Source organism: Hippocampus guttulatus, chromosome 3 (assembly GCF_054856545.1).
Source record: "Hippocampus guttulatus isolate MCC_2025c chromosome 3, RoL_Hgut_1.0, whole genome shotgun sequence".
Lineage (NCBI taxonomy): Eukaryota > Metazoa > Chordata > Actinopteri > Syngnathiformes > Syngnathidae > Hippocampus > Hippocampus guttulatus.
Genome location: NC_141263.1, coordinates 4,419,701 through 4,447,177, shown reverse-complemented (window position 1 = coordinate 4,447,177; position 27,477 = coordinate 4,419,701). Strand labels below are relative to the sequence as shown.

Below are 27,477 nucleotides of genomic sequence, written 5' to 3'. Positions count from 1 at the left end.
GTTGCAACAGATCCCGGGAACAACATCGGACATCTCAGTCCAGAAATGTGCAGTGCTGGGAACAGCAAGGATACTGCGCAGAACCCTCAAGCTTCCTGGCCTCTGGTAGAGGACCCGAGCTGAATGAGGGACGGACACCACCCGAGGGGTGAGACGAGGATTTTTTTTTAAATATCTATATCTATCTATCTATCTATATCTATCTATCTATCTATCTATCTATCTATCTATCTATCTATCTATCTATCTATCTATCTATCTATCTATCTATCTATCTATCTATCTATCTATCTATCTATCTATATATATATATATATATATATATATATATATATATATGCGCGCGCCAGGGGTGAAAGCTGGTCTATAGTAATGGTTTAACGTGCATTTGTTGCCCTGGTAATTTAGTATACAGTATTTTCTTTTGCAAAGAAAATGACAACCGTTATGTCCAATAGAACCTGAATAAAGGTTTTGACGTTGCGTCGTGACGTCATTTGTTATGTCCGTCTTTGCACTTCCGAGCAGTTGAGCTAATATGTTTCCAACTGTTTTCTCGCGTTACAGTCGAATAGATATCGAATGCATCCTGGCGTACGTATATTGCCTACCTCTTGACTTAACAAAATGATTAAGACAGAAAAAATTCTCCATCTGAAGAGCAGCCGGGGGCGAAAAGTCCGTGTTGTCCGCGAACATTATTTGAGGGAGCGAGTTCCATGCTACAGCTCTCTGTGTCTTGCCGGCTGTGACAACGGTAAACGTGATCCAAACAGTAAATGTGCATTTTTTAAGCCACATATTCATATACCGAAGCTAATATTTTTACTCAAGAGCAGAACTGTTGGTGAAATGTATTATCTGACAGCGTTAAAGGGATGGTGGATAAAATTTCAAAAAACCCACTATTAATTTCTGTAATATGCAAAACAATATGTTCTATCACACCAAGGTAAACATTTCAATGTAATTGTAGGTAAAGTAATCTCTAAATATAAAACAAGAGGCTGCGTTGTTTTGCCCGCCATCTTTCTGCGACAGATGCAACAACAATGCTATGCAGTTGTCCAGTCACTTGAGGGAATACAGTACTAGAAATCGTTTGGGATGACGTTTAGCTTGCACATCTGAAGAAGAAAATAGTGGTGGGTTTGCGAAGTATGGTCTCTCTGCAGCTCCGCAGTGCGCGTGCTTCAAAATGCACGCGTTTCGATATTGGCTTGTTGCATTCTATTAGTTCACCACTAGATGTAACTAAATTCTACACACTGTACCTTTAAAAGCCACACACCGCTCAAAATTCATTTTCCATTCATTTTGATTCGTCAGTACTGTGTATAAAGAATAAAATTGCAAAGACCGATGGCATATGATTCCCTGAAAAAAAGTTTACGTCTATTAAGCTTCAAAACAATTACATACCATGTACGCTGCCATATTTGACAAACCGGTATTTGTGAGGTTCACGTAATTCCTGAGACGTGTTATGTACTGTACACCAGACTGCATTTTTTGGATGTGTTTCCTGGTCTGTTGTGCTACAAAAATGCTGCACGATGTCATTAAGTAGTCCCACAGTTTAAACAGCTTCCATGTTTCTTTGAAAAAAAATGCATTGCATGCAATCATCAGTATGGCAGCGTACAGGGTGTGTAATCATTTTGATTATTAATCGTCTTAACCTTTTCTCCCCCACAGAATCAGACACCAATGATATTTGTACTTTTAATATTTATGCACACTGCCTAATAGAATGAAGGAAAACGAATTTTGAATCGTGTGTTCCTTTAAATAGGTAAGATTACTGAAAAATCTCTTCAGTTAAATACAATGTTGAAGGTTCATCGTTTGTCAAGTTACTCGCAACAGTACGTGGTTATTTTTGCTCTTTTGAACACTTAACATTGGAACACCATGCTGCAGTGAGGTTCGTGCAAACTACAACGATAACAATGAAAAGTATACAATAGCTACAAATACAATAATAATATTTGCATTTACAAGCATGATGTATGTATGTAATGGTCTCACTTTATATGCGGATCTTACATTGGATGACACAAGTGATGTTTTCGTGGTGACAAGAATGTAAATAAGTGATTGTCTGTGCCAGTGCAAGTTGTCATGGCTGTAGTATAGAGACAATTTAAAGAAAATAAATATACCATATACTGAATAATCCAGTGGCTGCATGGGAAAGAGAGCAAAAATGCTTCCCTTTTGATTCCCTATCCAACCTTCACAGATGGCAAGGTGTTGCCGGGAGATTTGACCCACTATGTGGTGCCTGATGTCGGAGTGGTGGTTGACTACCAGGAGATCTTGGAGTTCAGTGAGCTGCAGGGAATCATTTACACCCAGACAGCCTGCCAAGCCGTCTATCACTGCAAAGGACGCAGGTGTGGACACTTTTGTTTTTTTTCCTAATTTGCCGTCATTATAGTTGATAAAGCACTAAAGTGTGTTGTTTTTATTTACTGGTATTGGTATTTACTGGTATCTACACCACATGACACCGACTGGATGACTCAAACTGCAATAAAACTGCAATGGAAAACCTTACAAAGTAGTAGATTGCTCGCTGTATTACAACCCACCAACAATTGTTTGCCTTACTTGGCTCTTTTTTTCTCGCAGAACTAAATACTGTACATGGGTGACACAAGAACTGTGATTCTTTTATTTTATTCAAGTCAAATAATTTCTAAAGCCCAGTTGCTTCATTAGGTGCCAGCCGATATCTGGAAACTGAAAATAGAAACAAGGAAAAGGGGGGAAATGCATAATTATATGGGGAGGGGGGGGGCTGCAAGGGATAAAGAAAGTGATAACCTTATGTGGGGGGGAGTTGTAATGATAAGTGAGCATTACATTTTCGATATCTTTTTTTTAAACAAACATGCAAGCCTTAGAACAAACAGCCTGTGTTGAAGTTGTTGTGCCTGTTTGTGTAGAATGAATGGAAAGAAAAAAGAGACTTTAGTTGTATCGACCGTACTTGCAGTGGGGGTTTGTGGAGTTTTTTTATTTTTATTTTTTTTAAATAAATTGCAATACCATAAACGCCATGCCAATGTTCATTGGTGCAGTACTATCAAATACTGATTAGCTGGCTATTAAATCCAAATGCAGAACCAACACACTGTCATTACTTTGATGGAGACAAAAAAAAGATGGCTTTGAGAAAGAGGTGCAATCAGTATCTTCATGTTATTTTGTCTCATCAATCTTATTCTTGTTCATTAAACTTGTTTCAGTATACAGTATCCTTTTTAATAACATCCACTAACCTTAGGAGTTCAAAATAATTGTCATGGGGTGACAATAAGGCAGACAGAATTTCAGAGAACATTTAGAATCCAATTTTGAATTGAGTAATTTATTCTTGATAGATTGTTTGCCGACAGTAGGTAGGCAACTGGAGTGCCAAGGAATTTGCTAGGGATGGCAACTGTTGACTCGTAGATCCGCCAGTGGCTGGCGTGCATGTGGTGCAGTCGTTGACGGCAGCTCTCTGGTTGCCATGATGCAGTTTAATGGTTTGGAACAAGTTGAACGAGCCCCGGAGGTTGGTTATTAAAAGTTCAGGGGTCAGAAGGACTGATGACTAAACTCTAACTTTTAAAAGTCATTTCAAGCTTTAACAAAGGTCCACAACAACAGCGACTTGGCGCAAAAGGCATTACTTTTGTTCAAAATTAAATAACTTTCAATGTAAATAGTAAAATAACTCGTTTTGTGAAATAAATTGGAATAAATAGTCTGATCATATATCTAACTCAACGCTTTAGGTACAGCAAGGCCGTTGTACGGGAGTTGACAGCGGTCACCCTCGTTAAATCGGAGCTTTGCTGATGAAGCTAAATGAGAATGAGCCGGTGACTTGAAATGCATCTCTCCAACACAAACATCCAGGCTTGATGAATATTGTAGAAATAAGGAGTCCCACTTGACTGGTTTCATTGCAATTTGTCGAACGTTTATGCTGACTGCGCTGTTCTAAAATGTTACATCGTTAATCTGATGAACTTTTACTTCTAACAATGTTAGGTGGAAATCGTTGGTTGAGTTCATGCTGATGTCATACCAGATCAGAAATTACATTGTGTGGTCCTTTGAACACATGAGCTCTATTGAAACACAACATATGTGACTTAAGATCAGAGGTGTCAAACTCATTTTTATCGCGAGCCACTTTGGAGTTATGTCTTCCCTCGGAGAGCCGTTGCGACAGTGAAACCGAATGAATGTTTAATCATTAATCATTACATCATATTATTACTTGTACACAACAAATCAAATTTATGGATTACTAGTTTTAAAATCAGTTAACTCTTTTTTTGTTGTTTGTTCAATTATTGTTCCCCCAAAAATATTGCAAAATGTCAATATAATTTATTACGCATGACAATTTGACTTTTCAGTCCAGATTTGCGCAAGGATCACGGAAGTTGACACACATGATTTGCTTTCACGGGCCACATAAAATGACGTGGCAGGCTGGATCTGGCCCCCGGCCTTTGAGTTTGACACCTGTGCTTTAGATTGACTGAAGCTGTTTCTCTTGTTAATCAAAGATAATAAATGTTGAAGTCAGTGTCTAATAGATCCATGCCGCATTGTACAGTCTTCATATTTGACAGGTTACAAAAATGGCATTTCACCATGCTGAGGAAAATGTGGCTGGCATATAGACTCCACCATGCAAGCAAATTATGAGCCCACTCATGAGAGCAAGAGAGCGGCGTAATCAGCAGCCAATGTTACTGCTCAAATCGCAAGTAGAAAACTTGTCACCACTTCAAGCAAAACTGTTTTTTTCTCAATTACTGTTTCTAAACCAATTATTGTTGTTTATTTGGTATTGTTTAATTATGGAAAAAAAACAACTACAATGAATATCACACGAGAGAGATTGATGTTTTTACTCACCAACCTTTTTGTTATTAGTTGCGTTTACATGGAGATTTAGTGTTTTTTGTCATTCTGATTGAAACCTTTCCGAATGAAAATCGCTAGCCACCTGTTTAAATTTGACGTGATCTTTTCCGATCTGCCGTTAAACATGCTCCACTCCGTTAATCCGATCAGCCGTGTGACACACGCAGATCGATGTGAACATCATGTGATTTATCAGGATGGAGTTCATTCAGCACAGTCTATTTACCACGGCACTTGTGATACTTTTAACCTTCTTAGTAAAGCAACATCTTGATTAAAACAAGTTCCAAATACTTGAAAACAAGTACTCCCGTTGGAGACGAGCTCTGATAAGACACTGCTGTTTTAAAGTGCGTATGCGACGACGTCACTGCGCATTTACGTCAGGACAGCATGCGGAGACCGAACGAAGCTCGGCTGTTCGAATATCTCTGATAACATGTGACGCGTTTTCATGCAATGTGAACTGTACAATTCAGATTTTTTTCAAATCCTACCTGGGCCCCTGTGGATATAAATCAGACATGAATGTGATGCCTCATCACCCATGTGTCATCAAAAGCTCAAGATGCACTCTCCGTGGGCAAGGAGACAACTGACAATTTTCCGTGATTTCCTTTTTTGTTTTTAGGAACAGCGTTGCCTTTATATTTAACTGTAATTTAATCCACTTGAAAGATGAAGCGTAAAGTTGATATACAGCGTATGTGATGATCGTAATACAGCCACGCCAAATGGTTGATTTATTACACGTGGCAATGACGTGACGTCACTTTTAGTAGTCTCCATAAAATGAGATTGACGAGGTCGCCTGATTGATAAGATAATCCACTCTCAAACGATTTGTTTGTGACAGCCCTAATTAATTTGATAATCAATGAGGTGTCACTAATTATTTTGTCATCTCTACTACCACCTGAGTTTTACTACTTTCCTCCTGTTTCTATCAGGCAAAACATTTTTATTTGAAAAGGATTGGTGCTTGTTTGTCTCACTCTTTTTTGATATTTGTCTGTGCAGGCAATATAACCGCTTGCGAAACCTGCTCAAAGACCCCCGACATGACTGTGTTCTGTTTGCGAATGAATTCCAAGAGTTTTCCTTCTGTCAGCGGGAGAATGGGGAGAGTCAAGAACAGTGGCAGACAAGGTGAGCCGCTCCTGAAAAACCAGACACTCAACATTATGTTCAAGCCAGAACCAGTACGCTGTTGGTGTGTACAGATCTCAATCAAGTGTTGCACAGAAGAGCAAAGTCTGGAGCGAACTACTGTACTTTTTGCGTTCAGCAGGCTGCAGTTTGCATGTTTTAACCTACAGTATGTTCTCACTGTTCTTGGCCTTGTTAAAATTGCCAGCCAAAATCTGACTTTTCGCCCATCCAGATTGAAACCGAATGGCTCTTTTGTATACACCGAGCAATCACAAAGCATATGAAATTGTTATTTGCGAGACAGCTTGAAGCCACATTCAGGAGGTAGTTTCATATCGGATTTGGAGAGGACACGTCTCAGTCTGAACAGCTCCAAACACAGCAATCAGTTTTGACTGTCCGTAATGTGTCAATCTTACGTGATGCAAGACACAGTGCGCCATACCAGAGAGTGCCAATTAAAGTGCAAAGAGGTAAAGAATGGCTCAGCTCCTTCACCACGCTAGACCGATATAAAATCCGCAACAACAAGCTGACGGTCTTTCCGGTGGTGTGGGGCGGGTGTTCAACACTGAGACTCATGCCTTGAGCAAATTCAATTGCTATGGGGATGTGGTTTTGGTGTTCCTTCACAATAGGGAAAAGAACGAGGACCAGTTGGTGTCCGGCCTTGAAAATTTGATTGAGGATTCGGCTAATGGACGCCATTGAAAGTCACGAGCTAAAAGACTTTCAAGGCTGGCTGAAATTGTTGCCGGCCCATATCCAAAACATCTGTTATCTGGACTTTCCCCTGGATGAAAAATACACCTGAATGCTGCCGTTCCTATCAGCCTTTATCCCTCTTTCCCGGGTCCGAGACTGGTATGCCATGTACGACTCCACAGAAACAACAAGTTGCCGATGCAGCTGCGGACGCTTGACCTGCATACACACCCATGATAATCACTTGCACACAAATCACTGTTATCACCACCTTCGTTGGATTTTGATGGAGCACTACTTGTCTCTCCCAACCTGCACAAAGACAACTACTGATACACACACGCACGCACGCACGCACACACACACACACACACACACACACACACACACACACACACACACACACAGAAAAGAAAGGGCGGGGCTCAAGGAGCAGAGTCAGGGGATCTAACGTTTCTAAGTTTTAATTATTTCGTTGGTTTTTGTTAACTGTAATAACCTGGTTTTCTACAATTGTACGATGGGGCCAATCATATAGAGTTGAAATATGGTGTATAGTGTTCCACACCCCTGATTGAAAGGTCATCTGCAATAGTTGTAGTTACGAGTGTCAGTATTAGTTTGTAAGTGAATGTACATTTTTCCATTTCATTCAAAGCATAGAGGATGCAGTGACTTCATGTTTGTTTGTGTGTGCAGGTGTGTGTACTCTGCAGCAGTTTGGTACTATAACCACCTAGCTGGTATGAAGGATGTCGTGATGATAACAGAGGACCAGGACATTATTGCTCGGTATAGCAGCCTCCACACTGGAGTGTACGTCATCTCTGTCCAGGTACGGGATTGAATACAGCTTGGGTTCCCACATCACGCCAATGTACTGCGTACAGCAGGGGTCACTAATCTTTTTGTAGCCGAGAGCTACTTTTTGGCTACTGATTTGTGCAACGGGCTACCTGTTTGATACTCACACACGTGATGTTAAAACACAGTTTGAGAATTTTGATGAAATACCGTTGCTGTGTCAACTCGCTGTTTGGCAATGAAATGCGAATTTTGAGGGTCTTTAGATGCATTAAAACTCATGAAACATTGCACATCCATCAAGCCTGACAAAGTGGCTGGGAAATTGAAGAAACATGAACTCTAACCAGATGAAAACAAATCAAAGAGAAGAGATGTGGAACTTGTGGAACGCTGAGCCCTCTTTCGAATGCTTTCTGCCATTTTGTTTCTCGCATCGAAAACTGCCCAAATCAAGCCACACTATCTGCCTCAGTCGTCTGCCTAAATCATCTGACTTAGGCAGATAGTGTGGATTGTAATGGGTTCTTAAGATTTTAATAAGTCTTTTGAGTGGCCAAGGACATTGGAAGAAAGGCAGAATTATGCTGCGCTGGAAGGAGTGTACATTTTTGCATATATCACAATTTGGCCCCAAACATTATGCTATATGGCTAACAACATACAGTATTATAATTAGGGCTCGGGTTAAAAAATAAATAAAAATCCGCTAAGTTGACCAAAACAACATAAAAACGGGGGTCATGGCTATTACCAGAGTCATCAACAAATCAGGTACCGGTAATCAAGATTTGTGAGTGACAGGCTAAATGTTTTGTATTATTATAAATATTTAAACTATTATTAAACATTAGTGACATTCATTTATGTGAAGACACTGATAATATTCATAATTTTCTTTCACTCTGTTTCTATAAATGACATGTATTTCAAAAAATGACTTCCATTTGCATTTTTAAATGATCACTTATACAACATTCCTAGAAAATCCCAATGCCCCATCACTGGTGAGCTATTTTTGGAGCAGGCCATCTTGGTCCTCTCATCCAGTGTATACCACACACAGCCTTTTAGTTAAGATCCCAACCTTAATTTAGTTTAGTGTTGAAAATAGGCATAGACGATGCTGCGTCATTGGAATTTTTCCGCTGCATTTTAGTAAGGGCCTTTAGGCCAGGTGTTGACAAGTTGAATCACAAATTGCCAAAACAACGGAAATGTATGTGTTTTGCACATCACACATTTTCTTTAATTACAGAAATTCTCCTCATTCCCGACTTGGTAACTATTTGCCTTGGGGGGGGGGGGGCGCCTGTCACTACTTATTTGCTGAAAAACTCACACATTTGCCATTGTGTGCTCTTTGAAACGCCCTAGAATAGCACAACATGGTGCCAAAGCTCTGTCGAGTTGAAAAGTAGTACAGTAGAGCTCGCTACTGTAATTTGCCACGATGCATAGCACAAACCTGTTGAATTTGTGTCATTATTTTCTAGGAATATTTGCAAAACTTCTGGTCAGAGCTACGGGCGGCTCACGAATTGTACAGCTCCATTTGCCAGGCTCTACAGCAGAAGGAGAGTGAGTGCACTGAAAAAGAGTTTACTGACCACCTACCAGCTGAGATCCTGGAGGCTGGTATCAAATCTGGACGCTATATTCAGGTACCACGTCTCTTTTTGTGCTTGAGCCTAACTTCGGCCTCTTAAAGCATCAAGAGTTTGATGATGCAAAGCGTTATTCAGTTTCAGAACAAAGAAAGGTTTTAAGATATGATGTTTTACAAATTGTATGTGGAGCACAGTTGAAAATCTTTTCTCCAGATTATTTTGCAAAACTGACCCAGTTCTGTGTGCTTTGTCATATGCACGTTTGTTAATCACAAAGTCTTTTCCTGCTTCAACTTTTTGGCATGTTAAATTTGATTCAAAAAGATGAAATGGACCAAATTTGGACAGAGGAGGTTTCCACACAGTGTCGACATGTTATCCTAACTCAGACCAGTTCCCTCGGTCATATTAACACAATCCTTGATAAACTGGCGCTGGAGGAGCTGTTTTTACCTTTAATTTAACGAGGTCACAATTGAAATAATTTCACAGACTTTCTCTGCCCGCAACTTGGCAAGCTGCGTTACATGAAAACTGCAGGTGTCGCTTGACAACAAGGAAGCACTGGCATGACCAAGGCCAAAATATTAATGAAGACACCTTTGGAACTGTTACCAATTTTGAAAAAAATGCACAATTTGGCTGTTTTAACGAACAGCTTGCAACTAAAATGAACTTGGTTGTGAAATTTCACGCGTGATCTGTGGGTAGGCATGCAGAGGCCCAACTATTATGTATATAAAAGCAATTAAAAAGTCAATATTAGTTAGTCTACACATCCAGTCAGTATATGTAAATTCATTATTGTGCTGCACCCTCCTGGTCCTTCCCGTCATTTTTAATTGAATTCTATTCTCAGTACTGTTATCAAAGCTAGTCATTTGTGTTGACCAAATAATCACAGTAATTTTCAAAATTCATGATTGATTCAATTATTGGTGGCAGTTGAGTTATCGCAGGCAGTCGATGGAGCCACTCGCCATCATACACACGCATTCAACTTTGTTCGGACACGAATGTAATCTTTTTTCCTCTCATCTGACGACTTTCTATTCACCTTTGACATTGATGACTGCATGCCAGCAGATTATTTATTCATAATAATTAGTATTAAATATTATGTATCGGTAGTTATTTCCCTTTTATGCAGATTTTCCTTTTTGTTTTTTTCTGAAGTACTTGTCTTCACTTGCTTGAGCTGGATGCCAGCCCAGCTGATTCGCCGGGTGCGAGGCAGGTTACACCCTGTCATGATCAACAATTGTGGCTCCATATTGGAATGTGAGGACACGAAAAACATGCAAACTCATCACAAATTTGAAAGGAAAGGGCATCCTAGTCATTTGCTAGAAAATGCCTCAGCCCGAGTCTTAAAACCTTCTAAAGGGCCCTCTGTAAAGCCAGAATGCCTTATTACTCTGCTTTAATTTCAAGATAAACAAAAACAAGCATCACTTTTTCTTCAGCACAGTGGCTCGGCTGATAAAATAAAACAGCACTACCAATCTTTGTATTCCCACCACTCTCAGTGAAAACGATTTTTCAACATTGTATTACCGTAAAATGGTTACTGTTCAGGACCAAATCTTGATCACCTCCTACTGTCAGATTTATCAAGCGCTATAATAAAAATAATTGAACAGAAATCCCAAACCATAAAGGTTTATATGCAAATCAATCCATAAATTATTAGAAGCAAAATAAAGATTGTCTTTTTCTGGTAATCAACGAGCACCAGCACATCTGCAAAGTGCTGAAGCCTAACAGTGTTGATATTTGTTTTTAATTTCATCCCACTTGGCCGATAGTAATAACTGATGTGCGGACAGTGCATTTGTGACGTGACGTCATCTTCAGCTGACATCTCCATCAAATTCCGACATTGAGGAGACTATTGTAGTTGCTTGGCTGATTATTTACCTCCAGTTAATAACAAAAGTTAAAAAGAAGGAATTGAGGGGTGGGCGGCCCGGTAGTCCAGTGGTTAGCACGTCGGCTTCACAGTGCAGAGGTACCGGGTTCGATTCCAGCCCCGGCCTCCCTGTGTGGAGTTTGCATGTTCTCCCCGGGCCTGCGTGGGTTTTCTCCGGGTGCTCCGGTTTCCTCCCACATTCCAGAAACATGCATGGCAGGCTGATTGGACGCTCTAAATTGTCCCTAGGTGTGAGTGTGGGCGTGAATGGTTGTTCGTCTCTGTGTGCCCTGCGATTGGCTGGCAACTGATTCAGGGTGTCCCCGCCTACTGCCCGAAGACGGCTGGGATAGGCTCCAGCACCCCCCGCGACCCTAGTGAGGATCAAGCGGTTCGGAAAATGGATGGATGGATGGATGGATGGATGGAATTGAGGGGTGTTCACACGGCAAGATTTGGTCCGGTGCTACGCCGGGGCTGCCCCAGTAGAGCGTTCACACGTGCAAATTAGCTCCGGCGTAGCCCCGGAAAACTAATTTGATCCACCTCAGGGAGGTGGTTTAAAAATTTGCTCCGGAGCAAATGCTCGTTTGCGAAGCAGCACCGATGCAAATTTGCACGTGTGAACGCAACTGGGTTAAATTTGCTCCAGAGCAAATGCTTGTGAAGAGTACGTACGGCGAGAATGCGTTGCTTTCGTGCTCTGTTGGACTTCCGTCATGTGGTTGTTTAATAACGACACAAGACTTGGCTGGTAACATCTTTCCTTTTGTAGGAGACTGGACTGTCTCGGAGTTGTTAGTGTAGTTTGTTCCTTTGTTGTGTGTTCACCACCCCCTGCCGCCCATATGATTTATTTTGTGATTTCCTCTCTTGATTTTCTGTTTGGCGCATGATGTGTTTGCTTTTCTGAGTGTCATTGAAGTCATCGTTGATTTACGGTATCGGGGGCGGTCACTCTCGAGCAGAAGGCACGGAGACCGAGAAGGAGAAGGACGTGCCTGTCCAGTAGTCGCTTGAGTTGTGTATACGTTTTAAAAAGAACCAACACGACAGCTCATTTGTTTTCTGTCGTTTTGCTCCGCTGCAGAAACTGCCGCGTGAACGCAAGTGGGGCTGCACCGACGCTGTGCCGGTGCAGACACGCTCAGCGGCTTTGTACGTGTGAACGCTCCACACAATTTGCTGCGGTGTAAAATATATCGCAACAAAATACATCGGTGCAGCGCCGGAGCAAATGTGTGCCGTGTGAACACCCCTTTTGAAAGCTCTCTACTGAACTCTTTCATTCCACAAGACGTATCTTTTTAAAATTAGGCCCCGCCTACCATGCGGGTACTTGTACGTCTAAGTCTTTTTTTTTGCGTGATAAAGTGAGAAGGGTCTGATGCAATCTGTGAATGAGAATAAGCCGTTTGCATTGTAAATCATGTAAAAAAGCGACCAGTAGGTGGCAGTGGTGCCTCACATGCTTGAAATGCATGCTTTTACTGAAAAACTCTTTTTCTCAGTTTTTTTTGCCCAGGAATCACCATTTTCATGAAACTTTTGTAACCATTTTGTAATGCCGATTATTCAAACACCGTTTCCTTGTAAAATTAATAATTGAATTCAAAATCGGCACTCTCTCTGCTTGGCTCTCGACGAAGGCGGACGCTTTTCTGCTCTGCTCCTGCCCTCCCCCTCACCTTCCCTTGCTTGCCACCCAGTCTATGTGCTGTCCTTGTCTGACTTTCCGAGCCTCCTGACGTATTTTCATCCTAAAAACAAACCATGGAATTAGTTGGCTGGTCTCTCGATGCCATCGACAAAATTTTCTTGACGAGAAGAGAGGGCAATGGGGAGCCTACTTGCCCCTCGGGGACATTTGCTGCCGGGTACACCCTAGATCCCTGGAGGAAGCGGAGAATGGTGTGCCTGTCAACACTGTCCGTTGAGGATGTGGAAGACATCTACATTATCGGCCTTCTGATAGCAGGTTTGCTGCTGTTTGGTGTGAGCAGTTTCCTCCTTCCTGTTCTATGGCAAAATCCAGCCGGCGGGAGCGGCTTTATTGGAAGTGAAGAAGCTGCCGGTCTTCATGGATGGCATGGCGCGAATGTCCAACCCTCAGACCCAAGCGGTGACTGAGTTCAACCGCAAAATGGATGCGGTTTTGGAGCGTCATTGCAAGATGGATAACAACTTGGAGAAGTTGGAAGCCGCGCTCAGAAAAGAGATCGGCGCCATTGAAGAGACACAGGCCACGGACTCAAGGCTGTCTGGAATTGTTGGCAGCCTGTTCCCAAAACATCCGCTATCTGGACATCTCCCCTGGAAGAAAGTACGCACGGAAGCTAGTGCCCTACCATCACCCCCTCCTTCTCGGCCATAGACTGATAAGCCAGGACTGTCTCCATGAGAAGACCTTGACGAAGCAGCTGCAGCCTGACACGCACACACAACCAGACTATCACACGCGCATACACACCCTTGTATCACCGCCTTTATTGTTCCCGTTTTTTTCCCCGCGACATGAACTGATCTGCTGAGCGCTCAAATGGACTGAGCAGCTCGTCGGTCGGGCCGCGTCGTGCTCCCCCCCATCCATCCGCCCCCTCATTACATGTTATGTCTTGTGACTTGTTGTAACTGTCATATGCTTGTTTACGTGCTGGGGTCTTTTTTTCCTGGACTTAAATTATCCTCAGAAGAGGATAGTTCAAGCATGTTTTTTTTTCCCTCTCCTTCCCCAGTGGTTTCCTTTCTGAACTAAGATCTCGGAGCGCTGTACACACGGCGAGCACCGACAGGCCCTTTGCACTGTATCCCATGTTCGTCATTGTTTGTCATGTTTCTTGTGCAGAGCGTGCCTGTTAAGTCCTAATTGCCCCACGGGCATAAATAAAGTTTCCTGAATCTGAATCTGAATTCTTCTCGCCTTTCAATCCAATGATTGAAAGGGATTTCCTCGCAGTAGGAGTTTACGCGAAAGTATGATTTGGCCAGCGTCACAGCACCATCTCTTGTGGCCACTTTGCATACAGAGTGAGAGTGTTGTTGCTTTGCTCAAACTTAGGTGTACCTTTTATTTCAAGCTCCAGCCAGGTTTTGCATGCCAGAGTCACCACATTTTGTTCCACCCAAAATCTTCCTTCGATCAACATCAATCACAACGTTCCCCTCTGTTTGTTCAGGGAACTCTGAATGTCAACAAACACAGAGCACAGACGGAAGCTTCTGTCAGAACGGAGGGTCTCTCAGATAAAAATACAGGTACGGTATTCCAGCTGGGTTTTTTTGTTTAGTTTTTTTCTGCGAGACATTCTCTTGACTGACCTTGTGGTTTAACTCTCTTGTATTCTCTGTCCGTCCTTCATCTGCTGTAGAGCTGAGCAGCGAGGTGTTGGTGTATGGAAACAAGCATCGTAACAGGGCTGTGCATGGCGACGTGGTCGCGGTGGACTTGTTGCCGAAGAGCGAATGGAGAGGGAAGCTTAGCACTCTGACCGAAGGACAGCCGGAGGAAAAGAATGGAGACGACACCCAAAGTCAGCCCATGCCTACAGGTGGGGCCTTCTCATCTGAAACTCCTCAACGTCTTTTGTCAAAAGCAGTCCAAAGTGACTTGTTCTCTTCCATGTTTGAAATCCTATGTCTGAATCATAAAACTTGCAGGATGTGTTGTGGGGATCTTGCAGAGGAATTGGAGGGACTATGTGGTCACGTTTCCTCCGAGGGAGAGCACACAGTCCCAGAGCAGGAATTCTCAGCGCATCCTGACTGTGCCTTGGGACCATCGCATCCCGAAGATCCGCATCAGCACGCAGCAGGCCGACGCCTTGCAGGTCGGCTTTGCATTTTACTGTGGTAAAAACCAGCCAGAAGAGTAAATTGAGTTGGAAATTAGATTTTGAACTGTTAATTTGATTTCAGCCTGAACATCAGATAAGCTGTCAGAAGAAGGAACAAAGACAGATGTGGGAAAGGAGTTGGGGTTTTTTTGTTGTTGTATTTTCGCCTTTAATAGTGCTTGTAAAGCCTCAGGCTAATGCTGTGGATTCGATTGCCTTTCTTTTTTTCTTCAAAACTTCAGTACAGAAGTATCACAGAGGTCAGTTGTGATTCGAGGTGTGACTCCTTACGAGCCCCTTGATTCCATGATTATTATTATTTTTTCAATAATTCAGTTGGATTCATTATCCCCATGCATCGCATTCAGCATGACAGTATTGTTTTGTTTTCATCAATAAATACAAGCAGTCAAGTACAAGCCTATTTTTATATATTATTAAGGTAGTGCATTTTCTATAAAGTGGCGACATGAAGGGATCTTATATAGCAACTTCAGCATCCTCAACAAATGTCGAAACCTGCCGTTGACCCATAAAGAATACTGCCAGACATTTTTACGACGAAGGCTCCCGCAACCTGACTTATTGCTGACAGACACACGTCAATTCTTGCTTGCGGCGCTCTGCTGTGCATTTTCCACGGCCCGTGAAGTCAGCAACGCAAGCCTGTCCACTCAAAGTGTCTCCATAAAGCGCAGATGAATGATGGAAACAAAGTCCAACTGCGCTCGGGGGGTCTGAATATTATTTTTGCGCATGGTTTTCATGCCTCATATTTCATATTTAACTGCCTCTGTAGTGTCCTTGCTTAGATGTAAGGGCTTATTCTGAGCTAGACAGCAAGCTGGAGACATGATGCAAGGCATTCTCATAGTTGTTTGTAGCTTTTAATCTAAAATGTCATTTGGCAGAATAAAAACTACATGCATATATTCGAAGCGGTTATACAGGGTGTCCATAAAGTCTCTTTACCATTTCAAAAATGTCTTAAAAATGCAATTGATTCGATATTTTTTTCAGATTTGTTCTATTGTATTCAGCGTTTATTAAAGGGTTTTTTTTAACCTCTTTTAATACACTTCTACATGGGCACCATTAGTTGCCCGAAGCACATCAAGACGGTACTCGATTTCTTGCCATATTCGCTGTAGCGTAGTCTCATCAATTGTGGCAATGGCATCAGTCATCCTTTGCTTTATATGTCAGTAATGTCCCTTATCTTTGTTCGATACACGATATCTTTAACATAGCCCCATAGAAAGAAGTCCAGGGGAGTGATATCTGGTGAATGTGGCGGCCAAGGAATTGGCCCATGCCTTCCAATCCACCGGTCTGGAAATGTTTGATTGAGGAACCCACGAACATGCAGCCCCCAATGTGGTGGTGCACCGTCTTGCTGGAAAATGATGGATGGTTGAAGGTCATTCAGTTGTGGTGCCACATATTCAGTTAAAAGGTCAAGGTAAACATTTGCAGAAATGGATGTCTCCTTGAAGAAAAATGGACCAATTATTCGATTGCACATGATCCCACACCGCACATTCGCCTTTGGGCAGTGTGATAAAAAACTTGAATAAAAGAACAAATCTGAATAAAATATCGAATCAATTGCATTTTTAATCAATTTTTGAAATGGTAAAGAGACTTTATGGACACCCTGTACAATATATGTAGATAGACACCTGGATTTTCCTGAAGGCACACTTAAAAGCATTCAATTTTCTCAAAGTCAAGTTCAGTCAGCTTTATTGTCCAATATGCTCTATGTGCAACATACAGCACAGATGGCATTTCTTTTTGCTCAACCACAGTGCAAACATGCAGTGCATTGAAAACACACAGCTAAAGATAAGGGCAGCAAAACTGAACTGCATAAAAAAGACAAAGTCAAGTTATTGTCAAATATGTGTAAAGACATAAATACATAAATATAAACAAATAAAACAATAAATAGCAATCAACAGACAACCATGGGCACTTGCGATTATTGCGGGTTAAAGTTAGGTAGTGCATTGTTTAAGTGCAATAATCGGATGTCAGATGCTGAGGGAGGGTCACAGTCTGTGGCAGGAGGCAGGGGGGAGAACAGGGAGGGAGTTGAGTCTCCTGACCGGCTGGTGGAAAAAACTGTTCTTTAGCCTGCTGGTTCCAGCACTGAGACACCGCAGTCTCTTCCTCAACAGCGGCAGGTCAAAGAAGCTTTGAGATGGGTAGGCGGGGTCATCTGCGATCTGGATTGCTTTTCGGGTCAGACGAAAGTTGTAAATATCCATGAGTGGGGGAAGAGAGACCCCATGATCTTCTCAGCTGCTCTCACGATGCGCCGCAGACTCTTTCGGCAGGACACGGTGCAAGCGCCGTACCACACGGTGATGCAGCTGGTCAAGATGCTCTCAATGGTGCCTCTATAGAAAAGCCGACAGTGTGCCTTATAATGGATGCGGCTAATATAAAGAGACGTCACGCTCTTTATATTCCCCATTGAGTTGTTTCCCTGTTAGTGTTCCGATGCCATCTCGTGGTAACCTGGGAAGGGTTCTGCCCTACACTAATTGAATTGTGCATTCGCCAAAACGCACTCAAACAAACAGACAACTACTTTGTGAGCTCTGCACAGCCATTATGAAACGAAGACAATACCAAAAGCATAGTTAACTACTGACTCAACGAAGGAAGAAGGAGACAAGTAAGACTTCTAAGGATATTTAGCCTCTTGTGGATGTGAGCCCACAAGGTTTGTGTGCCTTTTTGTTCAATCAATTGTCTCCCTAACTTTTGTCTTTCATTGATTGTTTTGTAATGCCATTTGTATTTCTGTTTCATGTTCGTGTTTGTGACCAATTCTCATGGCTTTGTTACAGCTGCAGCGGTTGTGAAGGCTCTATAATATTTACAAAGCTGTATTGGATTGTATAGTATTCCCTTGAGTGTATCACCATCTAGTGGCCACAATTGTAGCTTCTATTCTATGCGCCTTATAATGTGGTGCGCTCGATATTTGAAAACAGCTTTAAAATAGGCCATTCATTGAAGGTGTGCCTTACAATCTGAAGCACCTTATAGTACAGAAAATATGGTGTGTGTGTGTGTGTTCTGGAATGAATTATATAAACATAACCTTCCTCTCCGCTTTGCTTCAGGGCCACAGAGTGGTAGTACGCATTGACTCATGGGAAAGCACGTCATTGTATCCCAACGGACACAGTGTGAGGGTTCTGGGTCGGGCTGGCGAGCTTGAGACTGAAGTACAGACCATCCTCATCGAAAACTGCATCCACGTTCCTCCCTTCTCCGATGCACAGGTCAATGGACTAACGCATACACATGGATTCTGTTCAAATTATGCCGTGAAGAATGTCACGGCACGGGAATGTATTTCTTTTCACCTTGCCTTGTGTCTGGTTGTCCCCAGCTGAGAGAAATGCCTGCAAATTCGCCCGAGAAGCCCTGGAAGGTGGATCCTTCTCAGGTGGCTGTGCGACGGGACCTGAGGGACAGTCACTTGGTGTTCAGCATCGACCCCGCGGGCTGCGAGGATGTTGATGACACGCTGTCTGTGCGGAGCCTCGCAGGAGGGAAGGTGCTGGAGCTCGGCGTCCACATTGCTGATGTGACACACTTTGTTTCTCAAGGCTCCCTGACTGACTTGGAAGCGCGCGCAAGGTGAGTGATGGCGTTGTTCCCTGCAAAATAAAAAATGGATGATTATGTCCACGTGGAGGGATGACCGCTTATCGTCGTCTTGATTTTTCTTTTCAAATCTAGTCTAAGATTGTTTTGTTTTGTTTTTTTAAATTGATGAAAATGGGACAAGCAGTGACTTTTAAATGTCGTCACAGTGCGAATGAGAGATCTAATCAGCTGAAGTGAAATGGGATGAATGTGACGAAATCTTAAAGGGCGGTCATAGGGCAGGGGTCACCAACCCAAGGGCCACTTGAGCAGGGGGCGAGCACCGTAGCTCTCCAGTGTTGGAACATTGTGATTTCCTTGGAATGTTGTAGACATGATCATTTGAAAATAATCATTTCAATCAAAATTTGGAGGCATTCTTTTGTGGGACGGGAGTTATATGTAATATACAGCATCTCATGGTACGATTAGGTTGTGTCACGTCCCGTTTTGCCACAGGAGTCACAGCAAGTCCGGGTCTATGAAAGCTGTTTGGGAGCGTTCAATCACAATGTGTGACTATGAATGGGCCTGGCGCGATACTGCGAGAGAGCTCTTTGGGCTAAACATTTGTATTGAGCTTGCCGTATGTGACCAAACCCCCACCCACCTTTACCATGACAGTATTGAGAAAAATATAAAATGTCCACGTTGACAGTGCCTCACATGTGTTTCAGGGCTACAACTTACTACCTTGCAGACCGCAGGTATGACATGTTGCCAGCGATTCTCAGTGCGGATATCTGCTCTCTTTTGGGAGGACTCGACAGGTGAGTGGGAGTGTTTTATTTCACCTTGATTTACAGTCACTCCCATTTTTTGTTTTTACATGACATTTCGTTTGTGAAAATCCACAATGGAAAGACCATATACTGCGTATATACTTTAGACGCAGTCTATATATTCATACTTTACTCACTACCTTAAAACAAAAAGTAGCTTTAAAATCTGAGCCAGGATTCAATTTGCACACACTTGGAGTACTACGTATAAGACATTTCTACAATTTCTAGGATTGCTTCTCTTATAAATATGTTAAATCCAGGTATGCAATGAGTGTGTTGTGGGAGCTGGACGCGCAAACCCTCGCTGTCAACAATGTGTGGTACGGCCGCACCGTCATTCGCTCCTCCTACCAGCTGGACTATGAGCTGGCTCAGGCCCTTCTCAATGGAGAGCAGGGCGAGGTAGCAGAGCTGACCCGGCTGAGCTCTCGCGAGAAGGACGCCAAGTTGGCTGAGCTCAGGCAGGCTCTGCAGGTGCTGACCCACGTGGCGCGACACCTGCGGGCGCAGCGAGATCAAGGAGGTGCTTTGGAACTGGAAGGGGTGGAGGTATGAGTAGTGTACCATTATGAATTTGTTGCACTAAGGAGCCAAGTTGGCATTGTGATCTCCCTGTACGGTGCAGTACCTCAACTTCCAATACATTATGACTGCTAAAACACATCTTTTCTGGTCTTTTGTCACTTTGGTACCAGGTGCGTGCACAGCTGGACAATGAAAAAAACATCACGGCTCTGGTCCCGCGCCAGCCCCTCGAGATTCACGAGACAGTGGCTGAGTGCATGATCTTCGCCAACCACTGGGTGGCGCGCAAGATCCACGAGGCCTTTCCCCATCAAGCCCTGCTTCGGCATCACCCGCCTCCGAGACAAGAGTTCTTCAGCCAGCTGGTGGGCAGTGCCAAGTTCAGGGGCTTCACCATCGATACCAGGTTTGTCACAACAATTTCTCATATCAGGTTTTGCTTGTGGTGGTGAGAATATTTGCACAAAAATAGATGTTGGGAGCTCAAGGGCGTAATGTACCATTGCAGTGATTCACAAACACCCTGTGCATTCATGCGCCACTGGAAATGATCAAATTAGTTGGCCCGAAAAATATTTATTTATTTACAAAAGGTGAAGAGCACAAATAGTTCATCTACCTATGCCATTGATGCTCCTCCCAGTTAATGACTATTTTTTTTCTGACATAAAACATGTGGCTTCGCTCAATAAAAGTTGAGAAATCCTGGTGTAAAGAACTAGTATTACATACTATTCCCCCCCCCCCCCATGAAAAATGTGTGTGTGGGGAGGGGGGGGGGGGTAGTATATCTATATCAGGGGTCTCTAACACCGAGCCTGGAGGGCTACTGTTCTGCCTGTTTTCCAGCTCTCCCAGGATAACACACCTGATTCAAATCATCGGGATCGTTCTAATGCTCCTTCAGAGCTGGCTGATGAACTGATCGTCTAAATCAGCTGTGTTGCAGCTGGGAGAGCCGGAAAACAGGCAGGGCAGTAGCCCTCAAGGAAACCCCCGATCTACATATATCTGTATGTGTGTGGGTGATTAGCGCATCTGCCACACAGTGCATAGGTGCAGGTTTTGATTCTGGCTCCGGCCTTCCTGTGTGGGGTTTGCATGTCCTCCCTGTGCCTGTGTGGGTTTTCTCCGAGCCTATCCCAAACAGCTGGGATAGGCTCCGGCATGCCCCGCGACCCTTGTGAGAATAAGCGGATTAGAAAATGGTTGGATCGATGGATATACGGACACACACAGTTACTTTGTATCTGTGTAGGTCCAATAAGGCTTTAGCTGACTCTCTGGACCAAGCTGTGGACCCACAGGACCCGCTGCTGAACAGGCTGCTAAGAATGATGGCTACCCAAGCCATGTCTCAGGCAATGTATTTCTCTACCGGTGCAATTTCCCAAGACCAGTACTACCACTATGGTATGTATGACACGACCTTTGACACTCCTGTAGTAATCCTTGGATATTGAGAGGCAATGGGCCATAAAGTTACTTCTTATGACATACTGCGCTAAAGACTGTGACTAAATGACACTTTTCAGGTTTGGCTCTGGACCGCTACACACATTTCACGTCACCCATTCGTCGCTATGCCGATGTGGCAGTGCACCGCCTTTTGACCGCAGCCATTGACTTGGAGAGTGGGCGGAGCCCTGTCAAAGCGCTAGCCAGTAACAAGGAGCTGGAGGAGTTGGCTCATCATATCAACAAGAAGAACAGGGTCAGCTCTTTTGTCTCTCTTCCAAAATTAGTATTTCCCACATTTGATAGTTCTGAAGTGAATGCTTAGTCGGGGAATGACCGTCATGTGACATTTTCAGGCAGCCCAACAGGTGCAGAAGGGGTCCACTGAGTTGTTTCAGTGTCTATATTTCAAAGAAAGGGACCCTGACAAGGACCAGTGCTGTGTGGCCGATGCTGTCATTTACGCCATCCGAGACAATGGTGTATTGGCGTTTGTGCCGCTGTAAGTTTTCAACTTGGCCAAGTCCTATTTCCCAAGTATTGCAATTAGCCCCAAATCAACATGGAACTGTTTGACAGAGCTTTGACAGAGATACTCAGCTAGCCATATCGCGTGTGACCCACTACTTCATGGAAATAGAGCTTTACTGGCACATCACATACGTTTACTTCAAGATAACATTTCTAATCATTCATCATTCTTACTGATATCCGGGTGAAAAAATCTGGTTCTGTGATGCTATGCTTGCAAAACCTCCGAATACTTTAGGGAAACAGAAACACACAAGGTACATCAATGTTAACATTGAATGTATAGTTGTTTTTATAAGCAGTTCAGAAAAGCAAATCGTGAATATATGCTTGCGTGGTCTTGACGTCACGATTTCACATCCAAAATGGTGCCTGCGTAGGTATGGCATGAAGGGGCCCGTGTACCTGAAGAACCGAGACGGTCAGGTGCTCTCTGCGGGACAGGACGGCGGCTGCGAGTGGCAGAGCGGTTCTGTGCACCGCTATTCAGACCGTATTACGACCACGTCCCTCATCGGAACCACCACCTTCACGCTGTTCAGCCACATCACTGTAAGTGGCCCGGCCATAGTTTTACAGTACGCCATTGCTGATTTCTAATAGATGGTTTTGCTGTATCGAATGAAGAATGCGCTTAACACAATGTTCAACAGTTGCTTTACTCACTTGATTTGGTAAAACTTGAATTAAAGTTCCTTCCAAGTTTTTAAAGTAGACACTCGTCAAACAGGGAATTTGTTTGTGTACGGCCAATTTCAGTCTCACAGCTTTCTTTTGTCTACAATTTATACTTTGAAAAACTGTGAGCAGCCATAGCACAAATTAAAAACTCAGCAATATCCTCCCAACACTTACAGCAGCGGTTGTGTCAGCTATTCTACCTTCTTCACAAGCGTTATTACTGTATTTGCATTGTTATAATGGAGGTGTGATGTAATCCAACTTGAGTTCTCTTCTTCCCTTAGGTTCGTATCTCCATACAGTCTTCGCGTTGTCACGCCGACAGCGTCAACCTCGAGCTCGTCAGCAACAGGCCGCACCAGAGCGTGACGCTCGGCCAGGCTCAGTCGCATGGCCGCAGCCAGCTGGTTCAGGAGGTGGTGCGCATAGCCGAAGAGGCGTCACAACAGGCTCGGGGGAAGGCGACGCGCCAGCCTAAACTGTCCAGAGAGGAGCAAGAATTCTGCCAAAGCAAAAGCCCGAACCTCTACTTACTCTTGGAGGAGATCCGAGAGCTTTCACTGATGGACCTTGAATGTACAACTCCAGCCTTGAGACAGTCATGTACTCTGAATGCCTGATTGGACGTGGACTCATGACACTCTTTTCAGACTATTTTTTTTTAAACAGGAAAAATTTTGTTTCTATCTTTTTCCATTCTTCAGCAATCGGCATTACAAAATGGCTAAGTTTCATGAAAATGGCGATTCCTGGGCAAAAAATGGAGAAAAAGAGCTTTTTGTAAAAGCATGCATTTCAAGCACGTGAGGCACTACTGCCACCTACTGGTCACTTTTTTTTTACATGATTTACAATGCAAACGGCGTATTCTCATTCACAGATTGCATCAGACCCTCCTCCTCTCTGACGCAAAAAAAGACTTAGACTACAAGTACGTCCTTGGTAGGCGGGGCCTAATTATAAAAAGACGTACAAGTACGTCTTGTGGAATGAAAGAGTTAATTGAATACACAATAAATACAAGATATTAACTGTTCAAACTGATCAACTTGATTGTTTTCAGCAAAGAATCATTAACGTAGAATTTTATGGCTGCAACCCGTTCCTAAAAAGATGAGACAGGTGGCAAAGAAAAGGCTCATCAAGCACCGATTTTGAATATCCTACAGATGAACAGGCTTACTGGGAACAGGTGGGTGCCATGATTGGGTATAAAAAGTGCTTCCCTGAATTGCTCAGTCATTCAAAAGCAAAGCCAGGATGAGGATTGCCTCTTTGTTGAACAACTATGTGAGAAAATAGTTGAGCAGTTTAAGGACAACATTCCTCAAAGTATAATTGCAAGAATTTTAGGGATGTCATCATCTTCCCTCCATAATATCAACAAAAGGTTCAGAGAATCACTGTATGTTAAGTGGCAAGACCGAAAACCAACATTTGGATGCCTGCTGCAGCCATAAAGAGTGGGCCACCATCTCACAGCATGGATCATAGACTACCTCACAAACCGGCCGCAGTACGGGAGGGTGCAGAGCTGTGAGTCGGACAGGCTTCTCTGCAGCACTGGAGCGCCGCAGGGGAAAGTTCTGGCTCCATTCCTGTTCATCCTCTACACCTCAGACTTCAGACACGCCACTCCAAACTGCCACCTTCAGAAGTTCTCTGATGACTCTGCGATTGTTGGCCTCATTACAGAGGAGGACGATCGGGAGTACAAGGGACTGACGAAGGACTTTGTGGACTGGTGCCAGCAGAATCACCTCCAGATCAACCCTAGGAAAACTAAGGAGTTGGTTGTGGATTTCTGCAGGAAACAGTCCTCACCAGCACCGATGAACATCCACGGTATGTACATAGAGAGGGTGACCTCCCACAAGTACCTAGGTGTTCTTCTGAACAACAAGAGCCCTTGGTATTTCCCGAGTTTCTCGTGTTCCTTCTTTCTGATGTTTCCATCATTTGGGACCGCTACATCCACTACAATGGCTTTCCTCTGCCCTTTATCTATGATCACGATATCTGGTTGGTTCGCCATTACCATCTTGTCGGCTTTCCTCTGCCACAGGATCTTCGCTCTGTCATTCTCCACCACCTTCGGAGGAGTTTCCCATTTTGACCTTGGGGTTTCCAGTCCATCCTCCGCACAGATGTTTTGGTAGACTATGCCAGCCACCTGGTTATGGCGTTGCATGTAGGCTTTCCCTGCCATCATCTTACACCCTGCAGTTATGTGTTTGATCATCTCAGGTGCCTCTTTGCACAACCTACACCTTGGGTCTTGTCTGGTGTGGTATATCTGGGCCTCAATGGCTCTGGTGCTCAGGGAGTGCTCCTGAGCAGCCAGGATGAGCGCTTGCGTACAGTCTCAGGGTGCTGGATTTGGGATGGAACCCTCCATGCATGGTTAGGAGCTTTTGGGTCTGAACGTCCGTGGTCTGAATCTCTTCCTTTTGCCACCTGATTATTCCTGCAGGGTATCTGATCACTGGCAGGGCATAGCTGTTTATAGCCCGGTTCTTATTCTTGCCATTGAGCTGGCTTTTTAGGACTTGCCTCACCCGCTGGAGGTATTTAGCCATAGCCGCTTTCCTTGTTGCCAGTTCGAGGTTGCCATTGGCTTGTGGGATACCGAGATACTTGTAGCTGTCCTCAGTGTCTGCTATCGTTCCTTCAGGGAGTGAGACCCCTTCAGTGCGGACTACCTTTCCTCTCTTAGTCACCATCCGACTACATTTCTCAAGCCCGAATGACATCCCGATGTCACTGCTGTAGATACTGGTTGTGTGGATCAGGGAGTCTATGTCCCTTTCGCTCTTAGCAGACAGCTTTATATCATCCATGTAGAGGAGGTGACTGATCGTAGCTCCATTTCTGAGGTGGTATCCATCACCTGTCTTGGCGATTACTTCGCTGTGAGAGTTTTTCTCGGACAAAGTTAAAGAAATGACTCGGCACACAGGGAAAATTGTCTTCAATATCGATGGGAGCGGATCTCTGAGAGCGAATGGCGGTTTAGTTGCTCCGATCACAATCTCGAGCTCCCTTCCCGCCAATTCAGACTTTTATTGGAACATACAAGGAAAACATTGCCTCCGATATTTGCATACCGCACCCCCGTTCCGGCCCCTCGGTAGTGATTGGTTACCTGGGTTTAAGCTTTGAACCACCGGTACATTGACGCCTTTCTGTCTGGTCTACACTGTATCAACATGTTGCAGACTTTGTGGACGACAAATGTCGCCTGGTCGCGACGGGTGTTCTCAAATGGTCTTTTGTTGTTCAACCGCTGTTCCCGAATTATGCATTCCCCCTTTGTGACCGAATCTAGCCCTCTCTTCTCTGATCGCCCACCTGCATTGACGTGCTAATTGTGGACTTCAACAGCTCTCCGCCCAGGTGGCCAGCGCCTTTGTGCACAGGCATTTGGGGGTGCCGGATACGCACCCAAATGTTTAGACGTGCCCAAATTAAATGAAACTTTAAACATGATACAATTTTGCTCATAGATTCCTCTAACATTGGCTTAGGGGGTTCAGTCCGATGCAGAACAGCGGTGGGGAGAGTGCATCACCTTGGAAAATGCCACATTTGATGGACACTTGGGTAAGTGGCTTGCCATTGGCTTCAAGTGTGGTTTTCCACATCCTCATCGAGTTCGCAATGAAGGCTCTTAGGGTCCTGTTCACCTTATACAACTCCAAGCATTCAGTGATCCATGTATGTGGCATCGAATCATAGGCTTTCTTGTAATCAATCCAGGCTGTGCACAGGTTGGTATGTCGGGACCTGCAGTCTTGTGCGGCTGTATGGTCAACCAGGAGCTGATGTTTGGCTCCTGTATTGATCCATGTGTCCACTTATTTTAGCCACAACGATGTCTGACATAAGCTTCCATGTTATGGAGAGACAGGTTATTGGCCGATAGTTGGATGGGATTGCACCCTTTGAGGGATCCTTCATGATCAGGATCGTTCACCCTTCAGTTAGCCATCCTGGGTGAGTCCCATCCCTCAGCAACTGGTTCATTTGTGCTTCTAGGCTCTCATGGGGTGCTGTGAGTTTCTTTAGCCAGTAGGTGTGGACCATATCTGGGCTTGGTGCTGTCCAGTTTTTCATATCTGAGACTCTTTCCTGAATGTCTGCCACCGTTATGGTAACTGGGTTCTGTTCAAGAAGATTGCTGTGCTCCTCTCTCAAAGTCACCAGCCATTGTGCACTGCTGTTATGTGCGACCTCCTTCTCCCATATGCCTTTCCAGTACCTTTCAGTTTCCAGTCTTGGTGGGTCTGCTCTGCTGTTAGAACCCTGCCACTGAGCGTACACTTTCGCAGGTTGCGTTGCAAACAGCCTGTTTATTCACTTGGCCTCATTCTCTTTCATGTACCTCTTTAGGCGACTGGACATGGCTTGGAGCCTTTGTTTGGCAGTTTCGAGTGCTTCAGGTATGGTCATCTGGATGTACCTCTTGGGTATCGGCCTTTTCATCACACCTCTCTGGGCCTCCGTCAATTGACTCACATCTTTCCGAGCCGCCTTGATCTTAGCCTCCAACCGTCTTTTGCTTGGCGGGTAACATTTCTCATGGCTCCCATGGTTGCTCTTATAGCCAAGCATCTCTTGGATCACTGATGCTGAAGCGTATGTCAGCTCATTGGTTTCAGTGATTGTTACAGTAGGGATCGCCCTCAGTGCTGCATTCACACTTTCCATGAGACTTTCAGGTGGTACTTCACATAGCCGTTGTAATCGGTTTCTAGGTTGCCCAGCCTTCATTCTCGCCATGACCTTTGCTTTCAGGTGAGTTGCTGCCTTGCTCAGCATTTCATTCATTGGGGCTGGCCTCCCAATCTCATCATCTGCATTCATTG

At 44.0% G+C, this 27,477-nt stretch overlaps 1 protein-coding gene across 2 annotated transcripts; it reads left to right on the top strand.

Annotated features, from left to right (window-relative positions):
* On the top strand, positions 1-23,649 carry LOC147207195 (DIS3-like exonuclease 1). 2 transcript variants are annotated; one of them, XM_086106298.1, is made up of 18 exons: positions 1-148; positions 2,246-2,399; positions 5,962-6,090; positions 7,498-7,633; positions 9,099-9,266; positions 14,301-14,379; positions 14,493-14,672; positions 14,782-14,951; positions 18,098-18,259; positions 18,370-18,620; positions 19,307-19,399; positions 19,675-19,963; positions 20,110-20,345; positions 21,198-21,352; positions 21,475-21,653; positions 21,754-21,899; positions 22,309-22,480; positions 22,894-23,649. In XM_086106298.1, the coding sequence occupies exons 1-18, from the start codon at positions 124-126 to the stop codon at positions 23,227-23,229; spliced, it is 3,060 nt and encodes a 1,019-aa protein (XP_085962424.1). In that variant the 5' UTR covers positions 1-123; the 3' UTR covers positions 23,230-23,649. The 2 variants fall into 2 exon arrangements, with proteins under 2 accessions (XP_085962424.1, XP_085962423.1); XM_086106297.1 differs by lacking the exon at positions 1-148 and adding an exon at positions 488-757.
* Positions 23,650-27,477: the final 3,828 nt, after the last annotated feature.

Excerpts from the sequence above, each read along its gene's own strand:
- LOC147207195 (XM_086106297.1), top strand. The coding sequence starts at position 628 with ATGATTAAGACAGAAAAAATTCTCCATCTGAAGAGCAGCCGGGGGCGA. Across the intron at positions 18,260-18,369 it reads CTCCCTTCTCCGATGCACAG|CTGAGAGAAATGCCTGCAAA; the intron begins GTCAATGGACTA and ends GGTTGTCCCCAG. Across the intron at positions 18,621-19,306 it reads GACTTGGAAGCGCGCGCAAG|GGCTACAACTTACTACCTTG; the intron begins GTGAGTGATGGC and ends CATGTGTTTCAG.